This window comes from Meles meles, chromosome 16 (genome assembly GCF_922984935.1).
Source record: "Meles meles chromosome 16, mMelMel3.1 paternal haplotype, whole genome shotgun sequence".
Taxonomy (NCBI): Eukaryota; Metazoa; Chordata; class Mammalia; order Carnivora; family Mustelidae; genus Meles; species Meles meles.
Genome location: NC_060081.1, coordinates 76,933,928 through 76,957,527, shown reverse-complemented (window position 1 = coordinate 76,957,527; position 23,600 = coordinate 76,933,928). Strand labels below are relative to the sequence as shown.

Sequence of the window (23,600 nt, the reverse complement as noted above, 5' to 3'; positions counted from 1 at the left end):
CCTGGCGACGGCTGCAGTCACTTCCGGCGCGCTGGAATGACGCAACACGCCGGCCGCGCCGCAGGGGGCGGATCCGCCGCGGAGCCCCAGTTGCCATGGAGAGCGTCGCTAGGCGCTGGGCGAGGCGGTGCGGCTAGGGCTGCCTGAACGCGAGCGGGTCCTCGCCGGCTCAGGGGCAGGCGGAGCGCCCCATCTCCGCGCGCGGCCCGTTCCTCCCTCCTTCCGGTGGGTGCAGGGTTTCTGCTGCACCCTGGCGATCGCGCGCCGCGCTTCGGGGGCGGGGATGACTCGGGAGCACCCCCCCCCCCCCCTTGCTTACGCCTCGGCCCACCCTAGCGTGTCTGACTGCGGGTCTGGCGCGTCCTGGGGCGGGAGCGCCGCGACGGAAGGGTCTGCATTTTGTTAATGCAACTACGAAGCCGGTGAATGGCGCCGGGGGGTTGAACGAGCACTTTGCACGGAGCGCCGCGGTGGCTTGAGCGCTCGCAGCAAATCTGCGACGTGGAGGTGAAGGAGATTCTGGGGACGTACGATCCTCTGAGGCCCGGAGCTTTGACGTGCGGTGCAAACGGCCTCTGGGGGAAAGTTGCAAAGAGTCTGTATAGCCTCCTGTATTTATTTACTAATAATCAGGTACAGTGAACAGAGGCCGGTGTAAAAGCCACACTGATGTTTACCTGCCTTTCCCCAGAGACGCTGCGTCTTTTTTCTTTAAATTTTTTATTTATTTCTTATTTTTTTATAAACATATAATGTATTTTTATCCCCAGGGGTACAGGTCTGTGAATCGCCAGGTTTACACACTTCACAGCACTCACCATAGCACATACCCTCCCCAATGTCCATAACCCCACCACCCTCTCCTGATCCACCTCCCCCCAGCAACCCTCAGTTTGTTTTGTGAGATTAAGGGTCATTTATGGTTTGTCTCCCTCCCAATTCCATCTTGTTTCATTTATTCTTCTCGTATCCCCCTAACTCCCCATGTTGCATCTCCATGTCCTCATATCAGGGAGATCATATGATAGTTGTCTTTCTCCAATTGACTTATTTCACTAAGCATGATACCCTCTAGTTCCATCCACGTCGTGGCAAATGGCAAGATTTCATTTCTTTTGATGGCTGCATAGTATTCCATTGTGTATATACGCCACACCTTCTTTATCCATTCATCTCTTGATGGACATCTAGGTTCTTTCCATAGTTTGGCTACTGTGGACATTGCTGCTATAAACATTCGGGTGCACGTGCCCCTTCGGATCACTACGTTTGTATCTTTAGGGCAAATACCCAGTAGTGCAATTGCTGGGTCATAGGGTAGCTCTATTTTTAACATTTTGACCTCCATGCTGTTTTCCAGAGTGGTTGCACCAGCTTGCATTCCCACCAACAGTGTAGGAGGGTTCCCCTTTCTCCGCATCCTCACCAGCATGAGACGCTGCGTCTGAAAGAGAACACAAATCCCTTGCAAAACCCCCACTAAAATCCACGACTGTCTGTGTCTATCCTCTTGACTATCGTTCCAGTGGTTCCTTGATTATTAGGAATATTTGGGAAAGTCTAACCACGGCGAGCAAGGTGTACCTACATAATTGGATGTCACCTTGCTGACCAAAGTGAGACATAAGAAAAAGAAAAAATCTGAAGATATTCCCCAGTTGGGAGCAGAAAATATGTGGATATAAAAACTTCACGGATTGTAACATTGGGTTATCTGTTACTGCAATGAATGAGAATTAAAACAATATAAATCCTTTAATCAGTTCGTCTCTCATTGCCTTATGATTTATTTTTATGCCACTCACAGAAATTGTAAACTCTGTGAGCGTAAGGACTAAGCTTTAGTCTCCATTGTGTCCTCAGTGAGTGGAACCTTTGGCACACTTAATATTCATTTCCTCAGTAAACCAAAAGGAAGTACAGACACATTCAGGGAGGGTGACAAGTCCAGTTTTGGCAGCCCCTAAATCTGGTGTAAGTGCTATGAGAATCCATTTATAGGTAAGGAAATAGAAGCCAGGAATGATCAAGGGACTTACCCAAGGTCCCACAGCTAGTAAGAGGGAGAGCTGGGACTGGGTTACAAGATTAGTTTTCTCCCCTCTGTCCCCGAAGGACAGAAAATCAGGTTATAGAATAGCACAAATGCAAAGATCTTTAGACAGACTCTCAAACCAGTACTCTTTTCTGGCGACTTAATCTTCCCCTCACCAAGTTCATTTGGAGAAATTAAAATAAAAATAACTACTCTTTATTTTTTTAATTTTTTTATATTTTATTTATTTAACAGAGAGAAATCACAAGTAGGCAGAGAGGCAGGCAGAGAGAGAGGAGGAAGCAGGCTCCCCGTGGAGCAGAGAGCCCGATGCGGGGCTCGATCCCAGGACCCTGGTATCATGACCTGAGCTGAAGGCAGAGGCTTTAACCCACTGAGCCACCCAGGCGCCCCAAATAACTACTCTTTATTAAACCATGACTCCACTGGGCGATATGGAGGCACTGTTTCCTCTGTCTTTGTAATTTAGGACATAGGGGATATAACGCCTTCCATTTCCCAAATGACAAACCTGAGACTGAGGTGTACAGTCTTGGGTCAGGGGCACACAGCAGTTGAGTAAAAGGAGTGCAGGTTGGGAGGGCTTCTCAGATGAGGCCCTTGTGACTATGCCACAATCCTTACCCTCTCCTCAAAAGCTTCTGTGATGCCCCGCAGGGCCAGCTGGGTGGATGCTGAAGCTTGGGCAGCTGGAATTTTTTTTCTCTTCCTTCTTGGTGTCCTCATTTAGAGTATTGGTTTTTAGGCTACTCTGTGCTGCAGACAATACAACAGCTTAAGGTTTGTAGAGTTAATATCATCAACAGCAACTAATTTGTGTCGAGAGCTGGCTGAGTGTCAGCTCCGTGACTTGAGCTGTTTTGTTCCAGGCATGGTAGACACACTGATGTCATTAGCTGCTGTTACTTTCCACTGTTTTTGCAGAATGAACTGATGCAGGATATTCCCTTGCAAGGATCTTTGGTGATAACTTCACCCCAGTCGAACTGTGGATTTAAAGGACAGGAGAGGACTAAAACCAGGAAAGAGAAAACCATCATCCTCTGGCAAAAACCAGTATTTCTTAACCTCTTTGGTGTCATTGGACCTGATAGAGAATTTGATGAAAACTTGGGACTTACTCTCTAGAGTAATACTCTGTAGTGCATAAATACCCAGTAGTGCATAGAAAATTTTGCTACAGTTCACACATCTGTGTATTTCATGCTTTCCCTGCTGAGGCTCAGGCTAAGAACAAGTACTTTAAGCGTTCTCACTGCCTGTTACAATCTTTCCCAAATGTTTCAGTCTCCTGAACCTTGAGGGTTTGATTTCTGGTGAGTGCGCCCATGTGCTCTCCCATAGCTGGAGTTTACGATTCTGTCTGGACAAGACAGACAAGCAGATTCATTTTAAGAGTTAGCATGAAAAAATGACAAAAGGCTGTGTGTTAAGATTCTTCGAGAGTATCACAACCATCACGTACAGTTACACTTCTGAGGATGTCCCAAAGAGGGTTAAAGTCAAATAAAGTGGAAAGCTTGAAGTAGTTCACCCTGACATAATTCAAGACCAAAGGCAATTACTTTTGATTTTCAGGTTTAGGGGAACATTAAACGTATTTCAGGAATACACAGGCCTTTCATGAACTGGCCTTTGGCTACCCATCCCAGCTGACATCACCCATGTTCCCTTTCCTCTCTTGGTTCCAGCCACATTGGCCCCTACTCTCCCTTGAGAGCTCCAGGTTCATTTCCACTTCTGGGTACTTGCCTTGCTGTTGCTTCTCCAGGAACACTCTTTTTTTTTTTTTTTTTTTAAAGATTTTATTTATTTATTTGACAGAGAGAGAGGTCACAAGTAGGCAGAGAGGCAGGCAGAGAGAGAGGAGGAAGCAGGCTCCCTGCAGAGCAGAGAGCCCGATGCGGGGCTCGATCCCAGGACCCTGAGATCATGACCTGAGCCGAAGGCAGCGGCTTAATCCACTGAGCCACCCAGGCGCCCCATCTCCAGGAACACTCTTTTCCCACTGGTTTCCAGATTGCCTCCCTTGAGTGACTCAGCATCTGCTCCAGGCAGGAGGGGTGGGGGGCGTCTCCGTAGAGCTTCTTCCCTGACCTCTCCCAGTAAAAGAGCACCCCCCCCCATTCCTCCATCCACTACCACCACCGTGGTTGAATTTCTTCATTGCACTTATGCCACTGACCTCATGTTATTTTATTTTTTTTTTCTGACCTCATGTTATAAACCTAAATTTTGGCATCTTCTTCAACCTGGACTTCTTTGCACTGGTTGTGATTTTTTAAAACATTGCCTCGAAATACAATGTATCTTGATTAAGAAGGTTTTGGTGGCCTCCTTATATTTTGTATTCAAGGAGAGTGCCTCACTCACCCCACCTCTCCCTGGCCCTGGTTTCCCATCCCCCTCAGCTGGAATGAAGGCTGGAATGTGCAGAAGCTTTGGTTTGTCCCCTGTAGCAGCTCTAGTGATCAGTAGAGGCCTGGTGGATAGGAGAGGCACAATAAATATTTGTTCAATGAATAAAAGAAAGGAAAAGGGCATTAGCGAACCACCTACACAAATGGACAACCTTTGTAAATGGACAGATTTGGAGACCTGGGTGGATCCTTGGGGAGAATATGAAATTTTAAAGAGATGTTTTATTTAAAAAAAAAAAAAAAAGGATAGTTGCCCCCAAACCAGAAACACGGCTCCCCGGTGCTTGTCACCCAGAAGATCTCTCAACGAGGCCCCTCACCACTTCCATCCTCCTGACGAAATTCAGCTTTGCTTGAGGTCAAGTTGCTATCACCGCCACACCACCCACCATTTCCTCTTCCTACTTGAGAGGAAGCGGCACAGAATTCTGGGCATGAAAGAAAACTACTTAGCAAAACGTTGCTAAAAGTTACAAACAGTGATGTTACTTTACAGTGTTTTTCAGAAACAATTATCCTATCGAATTAGAGGAAACTCGTCTCATAACTGCCCTCCCTCAAAAAAAAAAAAAAAGGGAAGGAAACACATTTAGCTAAGAGCAGCTGCTTTCATTATTTTCAACCCAAGGGTTTTGTATTTTATCAACAAGGGCCCTTGGTTTGAACTCGTCTCAAAATACACGCAGAGATCTCCCTCCCCCCAAATGTTATGTAGACAGATATGTCTCCATATATATTGATCTATCTGCGTACATACATCCATAGTATTCTGAAAGCAATGGGGTCTGTTGATTACCTGTTAGATCCTCTCACGTATGAGGGACCAAAAGAGTTAAAACAGCTAAAGCATTAAAACAGGATGTGGAATGTAGTAGTCCCTCAATAAATACGTGTTGTTGTTATTACCATGGTGCAAAACCCATCTTGCTGGCTGGGATACAGGCATTACCGCCTCCCTGTACCGCCCCTGCCCTCTTCCAAAAACATTCCCAACTTGGGTTGGGGTCCCTGTTGGCACACAGTTCTTGGCACCTTTGCATTTTTGCATGTCCTTCCAGCGGAGGCATTGATGATATTTTTGTTCTGAATTACCCCTTCAAGGTGGTTTTTAGCAAACAGCCTTAGAAGACAGAGACTGCATCTCTCTCCAGAGCAGAAAGGCAGGTTTGCTTGCTGTCCAGTATTGTAAAGATCCCGTCTCCCTCTAAGGCAAGTCTTGGTCAGATTTGCGCAGAGGCCGCTAGGAAAGACTGAGGCTGCCTGTGCTAACTAAGTTCTTCGGCTTTGGCACAAACTCAGTGTGCCCGTGGCATCACCCGTGTGCCCTCCTTTGCTCTGCCCTGGAACTTGGGGTGAGGTGGAAATGATAGAAGCATAAGCTGCTTGCAAGGCTGTAAGGAAAATCCCATGTCTCTGGGCGAAAGAACTGACATAGAAAGCCTAAATAATATTCTTAGAAAGGTGGCTTGCCAGGATGGCCTTTGTTTGTTTGTAAAAACTTGGATTTGGGGAGGGGTCCCACCATCCCTGGAGTTGAGAATGGGTCCATGGGCCAAAACTGTTTGTACACACAATGTGGTTCGTCCTGGACACCTACCTGCCTTTGGAGAGTCTGGAATCGGGAATGTACCATGTAGACTGCTGACACGATCAGCCCCAGGGAGTCCCAGAGGTGAGGCTCTCGTGACCTTCCCTGGCTGGCAACATCTCACGGGTGTCGTCACAATTTGTTGCAGAGGGAATTAAAAGTGCCCCGTGTGACCGCAGAGAGAGGACTCTTGGCCACTTCAGCCTGGTTTCCTTAGTACCAAACTCTTTGATCTTTTCCCTCTGCTGTTTCCTTTCACTGTACGAGATCAGAGTCATGAGTAGGAACACAATGCTGAGTCTTGGGATTCCTCCTTGTGAATCACTGGACCAGCCATGGTCTTGGGGACCCCAGACATAGTTGTTGACCCCAGAATCTTCTGTCTTCTTGCAACATCCATGAAAGCGGCATGCTAACTTGTTAATTTAAAGTAGGGGGATCCCAGACATGTCATAGCTCTTGGCAGGGCTATTCTTTCCCTCAGGATACATGGGAGTGTGTGTGTGTGTGTGTGTACACACGCGTGCACGCATGTGCCCATGGGGTGGGGTGAATCCCAAGTCTAGGTCCACCTGACTACTACATTCTCCTTGTCCTGGGGATTTCAGGGGCAGGCACCTGCTCTAAGTTAGTCCAAGCAGAATCAAGCCTCTTACTTCTCTTCCGGCCACAAACCAAAGACATAACCTGGGGCAGCCACCTTACAATCATGAGAGTTAACACAGAGAACGTGGGACTGAGAAACTGGGCACCCACACCAGCTGTCCTTGAAGCCAGCCTGTCCCTGGGTTATTTTAAGACACTTGAGTCAGTAACTTTCCTTTATTGCTTAAGAACGTTTGGATATGGTGTTTGAGCACTTGCAATAGGAGTTCTTGCTGATAGAGATCACAGCTGTTCAAAGAATGCGACATCTCTGTTCTACTGTAGAGAACCCGGCAAGCTTCACAAAGATGCGATCCTTTTTTAGAGACCCTAGGAGCAACTCGGTGAAAACAAGCAGCTTTCTAACAGTCAACCACTTAGAAGTGCCTGCTAAGTGCAGACGAGCAGGCAGCCTGGTGAATTTCAGATGACTTCCAGCCTGAGGATGCTGGTTCCAGGCTACAAAGGTGTTTAGTGGCTGAGATGTACATAGGAGACATGGACCTTCCCTTGAAGCAAAGTAGCGATGGTGTCACCACAGCAACATGAGCTGAAGACCCAGCCGCAAGGAGAGGAAGAGCAACTGGTTTGACTTGAGGGGAGCTCGGCACCGCTTTCAGATCTGTGCCCAGCAATGGGTATCCTGTCCACACCACACCTCCCATTTCCCTACCACAAGTGAGGGCTTTGTTTTTGCCGCACTAGCCTCGTGCATGAGCACCTGGCCTCTACGGCATCTCCTTGCACACTTTGGGGAGAAACATTTGAATAAGAAAAGTAAACATGGGCGGCTTCGCTTTGATATCAGAACCTGGGTGACACGGATCACCAACTTTTCCGAAGAGAGGATTGCTACAAAGAATGTTTCAGTTCATGATTATATTTACATAACATCATAAATGGTAACAGATCGGCGACTGTTGTAATACAAGCCTTTTCTGAGTAAACATACTGAATTTATCAACATAGACTATTATATACATAATAAATTAATAAGGGACCCAACAGAACGCGTTATGTTGTAAATATAAGGTGTGTCTTTAACTCAGTTAAGGTAAAATAGCATATATATATATATATGTTGTATAAGATGCAGGTACATAATTTGTACCAAATCTTACAGACTCAATTCAATTCAAAATGAAAAACTTATCACATTTGCTAACGGATGCAACAGAAATTCATCATTTGAGAATAAGTCTCTCCTCCTTTACCGTCTCGCTAACACCTGACAATTTGAGCATGTAATTCTTCCTCACTTATCGTCTATCTCCCCACTAGACTGTAAGCTCCCTGAGGGCAAGGTCTCTGATTCACGGCTATATGCCCAGCACCTAGAATCTGACATAAGTAGATGCCCAATAAATAAGTACTGAATGAATGATTTTTAAGGAAGGCATACATTTGACCAATATAAAATCGGTTTCTACAACATCCCTGCATACGCTGACCCCACAGGCTATGCTAAAAACTCCACAAAGTTCTTACTTAATGCCTGGACCTCTCCGGGCTAAGTCAGTGTCCTGGGGTTGTTTAGCCACTCGATAATACCAGCTTGTACTCACTGGTGCGTCCCCAGGTTGGCTTTGCCTGTAGGACAGAGTTACACATGTCGGGCTGGGAAAGCTGAGGCTAAGAGGTTAACAAAGAGAAAGAGGGGGAAGGAGGCTCATTCTAACATCCCTCTGAATTGCCGAGTGTGTTGCTCCAGCTTCTGGGCTTCGGCCTGGAGGTGCCCCAGGGCTGCGGGGCTGGGGTACTTGAGCACGGCGTGCTTGGTGGCCAGGGCGAGGTTCTTGAGCAGGCTGCACAGGTGACTGCTGGCGCAGAGAATCTCGTTGCGCACGTCCCTCTCCTGGGTCTCCTTGCACAGCGTGTCCACCAGCTTCTGCCCCACCATGATGACCAGCTTGCTCTGCGTGATGAAGACCTCGGGGGGCTGGCTGTTGCTGAGGCTGTGGTTAAATACGCTGATGGCTTTGAAGAGCGCCCCAAAATAGAGCCGACAGTGTTCAGAAAGTTGGAATCTCTTCTCAGGATTCTGCTGACTCAAAGGCTGCAGGATGAGGGAGCTAGGATTCTGGAAAAGGGAAGAAAACCATTGCTAAGAGACAGATTTGATCACCAGGCTGTGGTTGTCTCCCGATTCCTCATTTGCTCAATTTTCTAGACTTTTTATAAGAAAAAACACAGTTTTGTTTGGGAAGCTCCCCAGTGCACCATCTGCCTAACAAATTAATCTTTTCAAAGCACTGTTAACATATGAATTATAGTATTTATGTATACAATCTTACATATTGTGTTGTCTATATAATTTCACATGTTAAGTACATAAAATCTTATTCAGTACTCCCAACAAACCATTAGCAGCCCATTCCATTAGACAAAACATTAGACAATGTCTAAATCTATAACTTGAAAAAAATAAAAGAAAACTTGATGGTGACATTTTAAAATTTACTCGAAGAACGGATTTTAAAGGATTTAAGAAAAATCTTTTCTAATTCTGTTATCAGCAGTAAACCTGAGTCCCCAAAATTTCTAGAAGAAATCCAAGCATGTTGACCTAGCTCCCTTAATGTTATGATATTTCTCCAAATTTCTAATAAGATTTCATCTAGAATTTTACTTCCATGAGTTTCCATTCCCAAAATGTGGAACCAGCGTCTTCCCAAAGCCTAGGCACTGTTGAAAGGTTCTCAGCATCTAACTTACGAGCAGCCACTCCAGGTAACCATCCAAAGACCCTTTGTTAGGACAGGTGGGGAGACTGGAGCTCTCTGAAGTGAGGGGACTGCCCATGGTCATTCATTTAGCAAAATGAAGAACCACAGCTCTATGTTGAGCCAGCTAAGTCTTTTCGTTAAACTGCGCTCTCTCATCTACCTTCCATCTCAAATTTCATAGCCCGGAAGCACTGAGAGTGTGAGGGTCTGATTTTTTTGTGCCTCCCCCCTTTGTTGAAACTCTATCTCATAACAGGAAGGTAGTAGGAGATGAGCCAGTGGAAGGTACCTGGGATTGGATGAGGCCATTTGGGTGCGGCCTCGTGATGGGATTAGTGCCTTTGTCAGAGGTCACTTCCTTTCTCTGCTCTGTGCACGAAAGCACAGGAGAAGACAGAGGAGAGCCCTCCCCAGGATCTGACCATACGGGCTCCCTGACCTAGGACTTCCAGCCTGGGGTTCTTTTCCCAGGAGAAAAGGAACGATCTTGTCCATGTCGTGAGACACCCATCCTCCCTCCTCCACCCCTGCCTACCCCCGGCCGGGGAGCTGATCTGGTTCACTGATCCCAGGTTTCAGGTGCTCAGACAACTTTCACAAGTTGTGCCTTTTTTGTCTCCCTTTTAAACCAGACTTGCTTCGTCTTTGTCTTTAAAGGAATTCACTGGTTTTACTTATATTCGTTTAACAGAAATGCTTCAAATTGGTAACTGGAAAATCATTGTCATTTGCCACCAGTAGAAGGTAACCAATAAAAATAAGCACAATGATAACATCTTGACTAAAAAAAAAAAAAAAGAAAGAAAAGAAAAGGAAACATCAAGTGTCAAAAAAGTGTTGATGATACACAAGCTCCAAACCAAAGTATCTTTTTTACTGTAATCAGAAGCATTAAAAGCGAATGTCAAAGGGAGTGTGAGTCCGAGCTGCCAAAGGTCAGGTCAGTCCCACCCATGATAAACCTGCAGACAGCCGAGAACTATGTCACTAATGGTTCAAGACCCATGCTCCATGTCCTGGGGTCCACTGGACTTGTTCAGGGCTCCTTCTACCACAAACAGGAAAAACGGTCACAAAAACAGCTACTCCCAAGGGGGTAATGACTAGCACGCCAACTCGTTCACAGCAGGAGGCATCTCGAGGGATAAAAAGCGAGTGAGTCAGAAGTCTGGGAGACACAGCGCAATCACTCACCTGTCCTTCCAAGTTTTTGTTTTCATCCAACCTTCCTTCCGAGATGGGTTTTTCTGTCTCTGCTAGGTTAGACAACTTCTGAAAAATGAAATCCCTTCCAATTACCAATGTGAGTGGTTTTTTACACTGTACAGAAGTATTTTTTTCCCAAAGGCTTTATTTATTTATTTGACAGGCAGAGATCACAAGTAGGCAGAGAGGCAGAGAGAGAGAGAGAGGGAAGCAGGCTCCCTGCTGAGCAGAGAGCTTGATGTGGGACTTGATCCCAGGCCCCTGGGATCATGACTCGAGCTGAAAGCAGAGGCTTTAACCCACTGAGCCACCCAGGAGCCCCTGTACAGAAGTATTTAAATCCATTTTAAAACTTGAACATTTCTCTTTATATTTTTGTCAGTGGTTCTGCCTCCAGATGCCTTTTTTAAATTAAAATCAATTAATTCTCATGTAGTATATTAGTATATTAGTTTCAGAGGGCTGATGCTTTTTTTCAACAAAGGAGACTTTGCAAGACCAAGGACTGAATTTTGCCTACCAACACGGCTTAATACAAGGACATATGAGTTTTTTAAAAATTGTATACACATTTATATTTGTATCTATATTTATGTATATTATACCTCTTTATATCTATGTCTATATTTTTAAATTAGGGAATGAGAAATCCCCAAATTTCTAGCTTCTCTAGAATGTGCGAAAACTGTAATATTAATCAGCATACATTTTAAGAAAATACTATGCAAGAGCAGGGCTAAAAGGGCCAAGTCATGTTATCCCCAGGTTACACGCCGTGCCTCTTGGTTCTCACAATCCTTGAACAAGAGGTTCTCTTTCTACAGAGTCCAAACTCATGCAGCAAAGAATTTCTAACAGTAGCTGCAGTCTGGAGGCTGCTAAGACCATAGGCAGTTGAAAGGGTGTTTACACTTCCTCTTCTGTTTCTAAGAAACACAAAAACAATGACTAAATCAACAGCTTTCAAAAATGCAAGGAAACTGGGTGGTGAGATTAAAAAAAGGGGGCTCAAGGAACAGATTTCAAAAGGTTTTCAAAGTCCTTCCTAATTCTAGTTTTAGGGATAAACCCCATGGGGCTTTCCAGAAGACATCCTACGAGCCTTAATATTAAAGTGTTTAATCTTTCTTCTTCTTCTTCTTCTTCTTTTTAAGATTTTATTTATTTATTTGACAGAGATCACAAGTAGGCAGAGAGGCAGGCAGAGAGAGAGGAAGGGAAGTAGGCTCTCCGCTGAGCAGAGAGTCCGACGTGGGGCTCCATCCCAGGACCCTGGGATCATGACCTGAGCCGAAGGCCGAGGCTTTAACCCACTGAGCCACCCAGGCCGCCCCTTAATCTTACTTCTTAATCCACTGAGCCACGCAGGCGCCCCCCCTTAATCTTACTTCTTAATAAGATTTCATTTAGAACATTACTTTCATGAATTTTATTATTTTTTTTAAATGGAACCAATGTCTCTCAAAAATTATTGAAAGATGAGTATCTTTCAATATCCAATTATTGAACTATCTAAGAGTTAGCGAAAGCTTCTTGGCATCTAACTGATGGGCGACCACTCCAGATAAAATTTGAAAGCCTCCTTATATAATACCACCCTGAACTCACCGGTTCACACATAATTGTCCCATTTTTCTTTAGTAGCTTAGAGGAGTGTTCATTTTCCTTTCCTTTATTAAAAGGAGTACTTCTTTCGTAGGGTTCCATTTCCCTTTGAGGAAGCTGGATGCATTCTGCAAGTTTCAGTTGTCCTTTGGGGGTCATTTGCAAGGTGTCTTCCTTTTCGCAGTTCTGTTTGAAAAGGAGCCTCCCATTGGCAATGACAATAGAGGCAAACCTCTTGATGTCTTCTGGAACCATCCGCGCCACCATGACAAATCGCTCGAGGTCATCTGGGCTGTTTTGGACTTTGTCCGTCACCAGGACTTCCAAGGACCACTTGCAGCTATCCAGGCTTTCCTTTGCCCCAAGCAGGATCTGGTAGGAGTTGGAGATGGTCTGTAGCAGGTCCCTAATCCTGGCCTGCAGGTTCGTGTCGCTGAGGTTACAGGCGGTGCCACGAACCCCGCGGGCAAAATCCAGGAACGCTCTCAAGGATTCTTCCACGCGGTCGGCCGCGCTGCGGATGGCGCTGAGGTTGGCCTCCAGGTAGTCTCGGAACCTCCACTTCCTGCTGACAAAGAGCATCAGGCTGGCGACAGAGCTGGCCACCTCGAGCTGCAGAGCCGCGACCGTGTCTCTGGCCAAGTCCGGGTCCAAGGAGAGCTCCTTTCCTGACTCCTCCAAGCAGGAGCCAGACGAGGAGTCCGTGGACGCGGAGGAGCACGAAGAGACCACGCTGGCTCTGCTGTCCGAGCTGGAGACCGAGAGCCGGTCCGGGTCCGGAGACAGCGAGGGGGCCCGGCCCGAGAACCAGGAGGAGCTGCGGTCCGCGGCGATCTCCGGAGCCCCGCCGACTCTCCCCGGCTCGTTCACCGCCTGAGGGTCGCTCGGCGTCGCTTTAGGGATGTCGTAGATGTTCGGCTTGGTGTTCTGCTGCTCCACCCGGGGGACCAGAAAGCTTGAAGGCACCTTGTAGCCAGGACCCTCGTCCAAGGGAAGTATGTCCCTGGGTGCCAGGGCTTTATAGGAAGGAATTTCGGGGAGGCTGAGTTTTTTCTGCATGGGCACGTTTTTATGCAGGTGTGGATAGTGGGACCTTGCTCTGCTGTTCAGAGGATTCTGGAAGCTGGACATGTGCCCCGGGGGACGGTGGGGCTCTGACTCTTCCACAAAGCTGCTCAGAGATGCATTTCTGCCGTCGGCTCTTTCTGGAGACACTGGAGAGTCATAAATCCATTCTGATTTCTGGGGGCTGGGTAACGTGTTGCAGCCACCTCGCCTCCCGGCGATCGCTAACGTCAGGGGAGCACTCTGTCCCTGTGAAGAACCACACAAAAATGCCCAGGTGAGAGGCAATAAAAAGAGGATTCGAGCAACTCATGTGACGAGCGTACATCACGCTGAGGGCCTACTAAGTGCTTCTTAGAAATCTGGTTGTCGGGGCGCCTGGGTGGCTCAGCAGGTTAAAGCCTCTGCCTTCAGCTCAGGTCATGATCCCAGGGTCCTGGGATCGAGCCCCGCATCGGGCTCTCTGCTTGGCTGGGAGCCTGCTTCCTCCTCTCTCTCTCTCTGCCTGCCTCTCTGCCTACTTGTAATCTCTATGTGTCAAATAAATAAATCTTTAAAAAAAAAAAAAAAAGAAAAAGAAATCTGGTTGTCACTCCCCTCCTCAAGCACCTGCAGTGACTCCCCATTGTCATGATCACTCAAGGCCCTTCATTATCCGGTTGTACCCGCCTTGAAGCCTCCCCACCATGGCAGGCACCAGCCTCCTTAGGGGTCCAGTCGCCCCGGCGGTTCACTTCCCCTGAACTCAGAGTGCTCCCTTAGCCCACTATAGTTCATTGTGCTCAAACTAGTCCTTCTGGTCTACATGGCCGCCCGACCCTTTCCTTTCCCTCTAACAACCTCCTCTGCGTTCCTCATGATACTGCGGAGATGACTTCTCTTTTGTAAGGCCTCCCCTGGAACACTTGGGAGTAGGTCTATGTACTCTAAATGTGTGACAATTCAACGGTGAACGTGGATTCCAGATTTTCAAATTAAGACATGTCCCCTATAAACAAATAAAAATCTACCTTAACACAACATATCTCTGAGATGAAGGAGAAGAAGGAGGAAGAGGAGGAAGAAGTCCTCGATTGGTTAAGGTATAATTATTTGTCAGGATGAATATACTATTACTAGGACATTTTGGAGCCAGAGCCAAACTTTAAAAAAATTCAGCAATAACAGCTACATGTGATCCTGTACAGAGTTCTGCTCTTTGTCAGCGGGAAGTGGAGGTTCAGAGACTAACCAAGTCAAGAGGAGGAGAGGGAGAAAGAGAAGGAGAAGAGGAGGCATTTACCCAAGATCTACTGAGCTTCTGCTCTGTGCCATGCACGACACCTGTACTGGGTCATCTGCGAGGATAATCTCAATGCTTGCAACTAGTTCCTCATGAGAAACTGAGGCACAGAGACAGTATAGGACTTGCCCAAACCACATTGCTCACCTTGTTCCTGAACACCGCTGCCATCGGGGGTTTCAAATGAAATCAGCTCTACTATGAGAAATTTGCTTTCCGAATTTGACTAGGCTAACAAAACATCCCAGGGGATGCTCCCATTTTCCCAGCATCAAATCTCTGTGCCTCGTCATACTCACACTCGGTTGGCTGGCCGAGGGACCCAGTCCTGCCTTCTGGGGGCTGGGGGGTATATCATATAATTGCCTCTTCTCTGGCTCCTGGGGAAAGACAGAAAAGGATAACTTGGATTTTTCCTTCCTGATGGATGCACATCACAAACTCCGCCCACACCAGTGTTTTTTGTTTTGTTTCGTTGTGTTTCCAAATGAAAATAGAGATCATCAAGGAATTTGGGGCTTTTGGTCATGATGTTTGCATGGTAGAAGTTTATGTAGTTCTGTTTTCAGCAATGTGGACTTTGTGCTGTAAAAAGACACCTTCTTGTGGGGCACCTGGGTGGCTCAGTGGGTTAAGCCTCTGCCTTCGGCTCAGGTCATGATCTCAGAATCCTGGGATCGAGCCCCGCATTGGGCTCTCTGCTCAGCGGGGAGCCTGCTTCCCCCTCTCTCTCTGCCTGCCTCTCTGCCTACTTGTGATCTCTCTCTGGCAAATAAATGAAATCTTAAAAAAAAAAAAAAGACGCCTTCTTGGGACGCCTGGGTGACTCTGTCAGTTAAGTGTCTGCCTTTGACTCAGGTCATGATCCCAGGGTGCTGGGTTCGAGTCCCACGTCAGGCTCCTTGCTCAGCGGGGAGCCTGCTTCTCCCTCTGCCTGCTGCTTCCCCTGCTTGTGCTCTTTCTCTGTCTTTCTGACAAATCAATAAAATCTTTAAAAAAAAAAGAAAAAGAAGCTTTGCGCAGTGGCAGTATCGTAGCCAATGAGGTTTATCCGAGGCGCGATTATTGCTAATTAAAAAAAAAGAAAAAGAAAAAGGAAGAGCTGGACTCTGGAGAAGGGTTTTCTTTGGAGAGAGCTGACCTGTGAGTTTCCCACTGATTCCTCCCCACTGGGGAAGGGGGGATGCATTTCGTTCCCCTCAAGCAGAGTGGAAAGGGCACCGGTGGGACCTTCAGTGAAGAATTGTGCCACCGGGGCGCGGGGTCGATGTGCACAGGGGCTACCTCCGGCTTGGGCAAAGGTTAGGGTGAGAATCCGATGGCTGTGCTGGGGATGGCCTGTTCCCGGGCAGGGATCAGGGTGAAGAACATGGCCACAACAGTTGAGGGGGTCCCCCAAATTCTTGGTCATCAAGAGAGATAATAATGGAATGCGACATTAAAAAAAAAATCACAATGTGAAAAACTCAGGATGAACAAAATGTCACCATTTTCAGTAAAGACAGGGTCAAGAGGGCCGGGGTGAGGTGAGGTGAGTCCTGCAAGTGTGTCTTTATTTAAGACTTTTATGCCGGAGGCTGCCTCGTTCCGCTGGGGCCCTGCCTGGCGTGTGCCCCCGGGAAGGGAGCGAGTGTGCTCATCCAGGGCCAGGGGCGGATCACACGTGAGCTGGAGCAAGAGCAAGGCCAGGAGGTGGGACGTCTCAGGAGGCTGAGGCTGGAGATGACCGCCCCCCCTCCACCGGACCCCAGGGAGGAACCCCATGGGAACCTGGCACCTGCGGGTAAGAGCCGTTCAGCAACCGGGGGCGGGGGGGGGGGGCAGGTGCGGGGAGAGGAGAGGCGGGGCGGAGCTTGCCCGAATGCGGGAAAAGCAATCTGCCTGCCTCGGGGAACCCCGCAGCCGGGCCAGGCCGACACTCACCTTCAGGGCTGGGGGGCCCCGGCTCTGGGCGGGCACGTCGTACACCTGGGAAGGCAGCGTTGGCAACGAGGCCCGAACAGGTCTGGGCATCGTGAAGAGGGCCTTGGAGAGAGAAGAGCCGAGGGAAGGAGACGTCACCGCAGAGTCCGCAGATCCAGTTCCGAGTTAGTCTCACACAACAAAGGCAGCCCCGACAGCGCAGAGGCCCTGTCCCTGCGCCCACCCCTGACTGGCGGCCCTTCGCTCCGACCGCGGGCCTGGGAGGTGGGAGGGGAGGCCCCGTGGTGGCGGGTGCCCACAGCTGCCTGCATCAGCCCCACCTGGGAAGCAGGCCAGAATGCAGATTCCCGGGTCCCGCGTCCGGGGTACTGGGGTCTCTGTGTCCTGCGGGGAGCCTGGGAATCTGCAGTATCAGGGAACGTCCCAGGTGATTCTGATGTTCTCGAGGGATCGAGGCTGTGATTCGAGTCTGGGGCGTTAACTTTTATCTGATGACGCAGGGGCCGCAGCCAGCAGCCACGGGACAGGCAGGTGGGGTCCAGGGTGTAAAGTGGAGGGACTTGTGTGGGTGGGGAGGGAGCAGGGGACTCTCGCAGGGCGTGTCACTGGGGATGAGGGTCGATGGGGCAGCAGGAGATGGGACCAAGGGTGGCCCTCAGCCATGGTGGCTGTGTCTATCACTGGACTCCAGTAAATCCTCCAGAAGTCATGAATGTCCCCACACCGGGTACCACGCTGGCTGCTCCGGGGCCGCAGCCTCCAGACCTGGCCAGGGAAACCACCACGGGGCGAACTTCAAAATGATACAGTTGCCCAGCTCCACATCAGACCTGTCTCAAACAAGGACGTCTCCAGGAGGGGCCCGGGAATGGGTGATTTTATAGGGGAATGGGTGCTGTCTGCCAGAGTCAAGGTCTAACAGGGGAGGAATAAGGTGTGGACACAGGCAAGACACAGACTGGAAAGCAAGACAGGGCCTTGAGGAGAGGAAAGGGTCAAGTCCAGAGAGGCTGGCAGAGGGAGCCTGCGTTTCCCACGGGTCCCCAGGAACCTGTCCCTGAATTGGATGGCATGGCTGGTAAGGACCTGAGTCTGTGCAGACGGGGAGGGCCGGTGGCGGAGCAGCTTATGAGGACAGGATCAGAGTCCCTTTGCTCACCAGGGCGACCCCTCAAGGCATGAAGGAAATGCAAGTATCTTCTTATTTATTTGCTTGTTTTGGGTGAAAGAAAGTGCACAGCTTGAGGCAGAGGTGGGGGACCAGCAGGTCGCACCACCTGTCAGCCTGGAATAATGGATCCAGATAAAGCAGGTGCAAAGCAAGCGGGCAGACATTCCTTCCCACAACACAGCTGTCAAGTGTCCAAATAACCTTCCTGGGAGTGATGACTGCTTCCGTACTCACAGAGAAAGCTGATTCTCTAAAATCCTGGACTCTTGGGAGCACAGCAGACTGAAGTCATGTCAGTGAGAAGAGAACATCCCGCTCTCGTGAGAGAAGCAGTCTCCCTTTCTGTCCCCAACATGGAGCTTGTGACATGGGGTATCAGATGGGACACTCCCCATGTACCCCATCCCAAGGAGAGAGCAGTCTGCTTTGCAGTCTGGGCTGAGGCTGACCCTTGACACACTGCTCTGTTTTGCAGAGAGCACATCAAGACAGCCCTCGGTATACAAAGGGCCATGGGCCGTCCCCTCCACCTCCGGCTCGTCCTGACACCCCAAGCTCTTCCCTACCACAGAGCTTTTCCAAGTGCACTCCTACTACCTCTTACCCCCTAAGACCCCAAGCCCCTTGTCTTTCTGTAGCTGACTTTGTGGGGAGACCACCCACAGAGAACAAAGGGGTTTTCCTGGGTGTGGAATTTCAGGTGGAGGAAGCTGGTTCAGAAATGCTCAGTGTTTCCTGGAACGCAGAGGTTCAAGGTGGCAATCAATTAAGGAACATGTTGGAACCACGATTTCAAAAGGGGGACAGAAGGAAACTCCGGTTCAGGAAGTAGTGGGTCTGAGAATAATTCCTCCAGGAAGTTGGACCCTTTTCACTTGAAATACAAAAGATTCCCCTTTCTGAATGCAAACAAACATCAAATGGGTTCTTTGTATGGTGATTAAAAAAAAAAAAGTGAGGCCAGCATATTATATTAAGGAAGTTGGAATAAAAAGTAAAACAAAGCTCAAGCCAGTGGTTCCCCTAGAGGAAGTGACCAGGAGAAATCGTGAGGGGTTTCTGGGGGCTGCTTTTGTTCTGTTTCTCCATCTGGATCCTAGTGACTAAGCTACCCCCTTAGGATCTGGAGGTTACGTCTCAGTAAAAAGCTAATCTCGAAGAAGAGATAGCCTCAGCCACAGAGTTAGGAAAAGGCAGCGCAAGGCAAGCCTAGTCCAGGGGCATTGGCAGCCACGCACGGGCGCAGGGAAGCTTCGGTCCCCGGAATTCCTCCTCCTGGGGCCCTAGCTGGGCCCCGTCACCTCCCTGGGAATTGGTTCCCTCGTTCCCAACATGATGAGTCGTTCTTAGGACCCTCCGCGGTCTCTTCCAGCAACACAGACGTCTGATCCTGACACGTGGATTCCTTGATTAGAGAACTTGAGAAAAGGGACGTATTTTCACCTCCTTGGTTTTTAATTTTTGGCTAACCTTAATCTAGTGGTCGTCCATGCAGGGCTAAGGGAAGTCTGTGAAATGGGTCACCCGGGCCGGTTCCAGCCTGTGAACTGCCCGTTCGAAAACAGCTCAAAGCTAGTGGCCGGATTTGCCGAGTTACCCCCCGACTGCACGGACGGGGCAGCGAGGTCTGCCTCTACTGTGGAGCAGAAGTTTCCAAACTGGGTTTCATCCACTCTTTCTAGCTCCTTCCTTCTTGGGGGTAGAAGGAGTGGAATTATTTAGAATCACTAGAAGGCACAACTTTGAGCAGCCCTTAGAAATGGGCAAGACAGAGAGGTACAGAGGGGTGTTGGGACGGGTCCACTCTCCCAGCGTGGCAGTGGTTGCCCCACAAGCCAGGTGACCTCTGGTACTGCTGATTTCCAAACCCCAGTTTGCTCGCAGAGACCTTCCCCCCGCTCCCAAGCACAGAGAAGGTGATACAAACAAAATGTTGGGGAGGAGGGAGCAGAAATGTTGATGGGGCAGCCATGGAGGAAACAGAAACAAGAGAAAAAGGCAGGAAAGTTCCCCAGGTGTTTTACTGGGCCCACCTCAAGAGCCCCTGGTTTCTGAATTCCCCCACTGGGCTGTGGTTTCTGCCCATGGCCGCAGCCGTGCACAGGGGAGGGCTCCCATCACAGACACGCTTCATGTCAAGGGCACATCTCCCAGCCAATGCCCGGACCCTGTGCTGAGTTAGGTTGAGAGAGTGAACGCATCCTTCTCTTTATCGTGATGCCCGTCTAGAAGCTGGGGTCCACGGTCACTTCATTCATTTAGCAAACAGTCAAGTGGTAGGAGCCTGCCCGGGGCTCAGGTGCCAGGGCTACCTGGTGAACAGCAGACGCAGCCCCGTTTGCCTTTTACGGAGAGGGGGAAGCCCAAATTAACTTCAGCAGAGGCCACTTGTCGGGGGAGGACCCACCACCAAGGCCCCCGCTCTGAGTCAGCTGCTCCAGCAGCAGCTGGGTGGGCCAGCTGTCCCGGGCCGCCTCGTGGGCCGCTGCAGAAGGCTTGACCAGCTTCCGACGGGGCTTTGTGGTCAGCCTCTCTGAACGCAGCTGTTTTGTGCACAAATGTCTACTCCTCTGCCTGGCAGCTCCGGGGGTTAGAAAATCTGAAGAATTCAAAATATTTTAAGAAATCAACACCTTTCGGGGCACCTGGGTGGCTCAGTGGGTTAAGCCGCTGCCTTCGGCTCAGGTCATGATCTCAGGGTCCTGGGATCGAGTCCCGCATGGGGCTCTCTGCTCAGCAGGGAGCCTGCTTCCCTCTCTCTCTCTCTGCCTGCCTCTCTGTCTACTTGTGATCTCTCTCTGTCAAATAAATAAATAAAATATTAAAAAAAAAAAAAAGAAATCAACACCTTTCAGGGCACCTGGGTGGCTCCATTGGTTAAGCGACTGCCTTTGGCTCAGGTCCGGCTCCCTGCTCAGCCGAAGTGTGCTTCTGCCTCTGACCCTCCCCCTTCTCATGCTCTCTCTCTCTCTCAAATAAATAAAATCTAAAACCAAACCAAAACAAAATACCTTCAAATTAAAAAAAGGAAAAGAAAGAAAAGAAATCAACACCTTTCCATGGTCGGAGGTGCTGTGGGGAAGGCTAGCAAGACCTTCCCAGGGTGGCCAGCTCGTGCATCGGGGGCGAGGCCGGGTGGGGGTAGCGGCCGTCCTGGACACAGACCTTGCCAGGATCCCTGCCCTGAGCTCAGGCCAGGTGAGACCAAGCTGCAGGACATCCCCACAGTGACCCCAGACCACATAAATCTGTTCTGCTTGTTTAACACCTCATCAAGTCCTAGGCCTGGGGACAGCAATCCATTGTTTTTCTCCTTTCTTCTTTAAATTCCTTTCCATTAAAAAAATTTTTTTTTCATTTTGCATTTACCTAGTGCTTCTTTACCTCTGTTTCTTTTTAATTGCTATTTTTGAAAATTGCTGATGTCATACATACTGTATATAACACACAAACCAACTTTCTGATCTCTCTGCTCCTTGACGGGGCACCCGCCCCAAGCCAGGCAGAGTCGCAGGCACAGGGACCGTACTAGTGACCAACTCCACTTCCTAGGGAACCTTACTCAGTGAAAGAGCACACACACATGTAAACACACAGATCATCTGGTTTCTTTTTCTTTTTTTAGTTTTTGTTTGGTTGGTTTTGTTTAAATGGCTATTTTCCCCCCTTCTACATGCCTCCTAGAACGACTACATCTTTCTTTCGACAAGTGCCCAGTATGTGGCAAACCCTGATGTAACCAGTCCCCCCATTAACAAACATATAGGCATCTTCGATTCTTCCCTGTAACAAAAAATGCTATTATGGCCATGGCCGCCTCCACTCAAATATGTGTTTGCCTCCTTGGGTATTTCTGTAGTAATTCTGGAAGTAAAGTTTCCTGGCTGAAGGGAATCTAGATGTTAAATCTGTTGGGTAGTTTCTTGCCTTTGAACCCATCACTAGAAGTCCTAGTGTCCGAAGGGCCATGGCAAAGGTCCTTAATACTTTCATACACACCCCCGCTAAGCATTCGATCTCCCACCCAGCGTGGGCGTCTTGGAGAGCCGGGGTGGGGTGGGGGCAAATCGGAGAGCCGAGAATATCAGCAAGAAGCAAACTGGGGCCAATACGAGCCCACCCGTCCTCACCCAATCAAAGGGGTCCAGGTTCCCACTTTGCACATGGGTCCTCCTGATGGACACCAAGAACTGAAGGGCGAGGTCAGCCCCTGGGTGTTACACACCCCTCAACGCATCTGTTTTATCTGGAAACATGCATACCTGTTTCGGAAAGCTTAGAGTCTTTTCACAGACGATTCTGGCCCCCGCCGGTGGGTCAGGGAATTCGTAGACTTGGGCGGTGGTGGGTGGAGACCCCTCCACCCAGCTCCTCATGTCCTCGTACACGGGGCCCGGAGTCGGGGGCTTGAGCAGGGTGGGCACCTGGTAGGTCTCCTCGGAGTGGGTGAGAGGTTCTTCCAGGCCTCTCAGGAAAGGGGCACATGGCCTGTCTGCCGGGGCCTCAGGGAGGATTTGGAGGCGGTTGGCAGGGGCCAGACCTTGCCTCCCATGGAGCAAACACTTCCACCAGCCCTCGCTTTCTGGCACGTTTTGTTCCAGAATGGTCAAGATGTCTCCTCTGCAGAAAGCCAGCTCGTAGGAGCAGTCTGGGTGGTTGTCAAAAAGCGCTCTGGCCAGGAGGGTCTGGGGGCGGGAGGAGAAAGAACTCATTGTGATTCCTGTTGCCAACATCCACTCCGCCAAGGCCACTGACTTGGAAACACATTCGAATGTTTCCCTGACCCCACAGGCTCTTGTCCCTACTCTTTGCCTGATTCGTTCCGACTCATCCTTGGGGACTCGGGCGAAATGTCCTGTCCTCAGGGCAGCAGTCTAACTCGTCGAGTCTCCTGAATGTGCTCTCAGGGCCCTGGTTCCATGTGTGACGACCACGAGCTGCGTGGGTTAGCGCAACAGAGCATGTAGTTGAATTGAAATCCTGGCTCTGCGACTTCTTAGCTGTGGGCCTTTGAGCAAATTAGCTACTCTCTCTGGGCCTCAGTTTCCTTGTCTGTTAAATGGGACTAGTGATAATATCTCCCGGGGGGGGGGGGTGGCAAGAATGAAAAGGGCTATTATGTACGTAAAGCTCACTGAACAGAGCCTGGCCGTTAGCAGGTACTCGGTAAAGGCTGTTTACTGTCCTAATGATCACGGTGCTCTTTGTCTGGTTGTTATTTCTCTCCTGAACTGGATTCTAAGTTCCGTGACTGCTGCGACCATATCTCCCTTATTTGCTGCTCGGTCCCCAACATCAAATGCAGACTCAGATGCCTGGGAGGTGCTCAGTCGACCGTCATTAGCGGGGGAGTGAGGAAGGAGAGACACGGGAGTTAGTGACTAGTCTGTGGCCACACAACCAGGATCAAAACCCAGGCAGGGGCGCCTGGGTGGCTCAGGGCGTTAAGCATCTGCCTTCAGCTCAGGTCATGGTCTCAGGGTCCTGGGGTTGAGCCCCGTGTCGGGCTCTGCTCAGCAGGGAATCCGTTTGTCCTTCTCCCTCTCCCCCTCTCCACACCCATGTTCATTCTCTCTTTCTCTAATAAATAAGTAAAATCCTAAAAAGAAAGAAAGAAACCCAGTCAGTCTCCCTAATTCTCAGATTCATTCTCTCCCTGTAAGCCACACACACGGTCCTGCCTCAGGGACAGCAATGGGTAAGCCTCCTTCTTATGTGGATTTTTTTACTGTAATTACATGAAGACACTTTGTTTCTCAGGGTTTTAACGTGACCACCTGTTACTACATCAATGCACACTTTTCACAGGAAATGCAAAAAAGCAAAAAGAGGTGAAAATTACCCATAATCCCACCACTCAGAGGTAACTTTTCAGACCACTTGGTATTTAGTCTTCTGGTTGCTTTTTTCTTT

General features: G+C 49.1%; 1 protein-coding gene and 1 pseudogene across 2 annotated transcripts in view; one reads left to right on the top strand and one right to left on the bottom strand.

Moving 5' to 3' along the window:
- Nucleotides 1–6,948: 6,948 nt before the first annotated feature.
- Nucleotides 6,949–23,600, bottom strand: part of CASS4 (Cas scaffold protein family member 4) — a 36,062-nt gene continuing 19,410 nt past the window's right edge. Inside the window, exons 2-7 of one of the 2 annotated variants that reach the window (XM_045980109.1) lie at nucleotides 21,950–22,372; nucleotides 16,517–16,618; nucleotides 14,893–14,973; nucleotides 12,250–13,560; nucleotides 10,630–10,707; nucleotides 6,949–8,789 (exon numbers count right to left, since the gene is read on the bottom strand). In XM_045980109.1, coding sequence (XP_045836065.1) covers nucleotides 8,379–8,789; nucleotides 10,630–10,707; nucleotides 12,250–13,560; nucleotides 14,893–14,973; nucleotides 16,517–16,618; nucleotides 21,950–22,372 — 2,406 coding nt within the window. In that variant the 3' untranslated portion in view covers nucleotides 6,949–8,378. The remainder of the gene's footprint in view (nucleotides 8,790–10,629; nucleotides 10,708–12,249; nucleotides 13,561–14,892; nucleotides 14,974–16,516; nucleotides 16,619–21,949; nucleotides 22,373–23,600) is intronic. The other variant, XM_045980111.1, reaches the window with a different exon arrangement.
- Nucleotides 15,605–15,688, top strand: LOC123927386 (annotated as a pseudogene).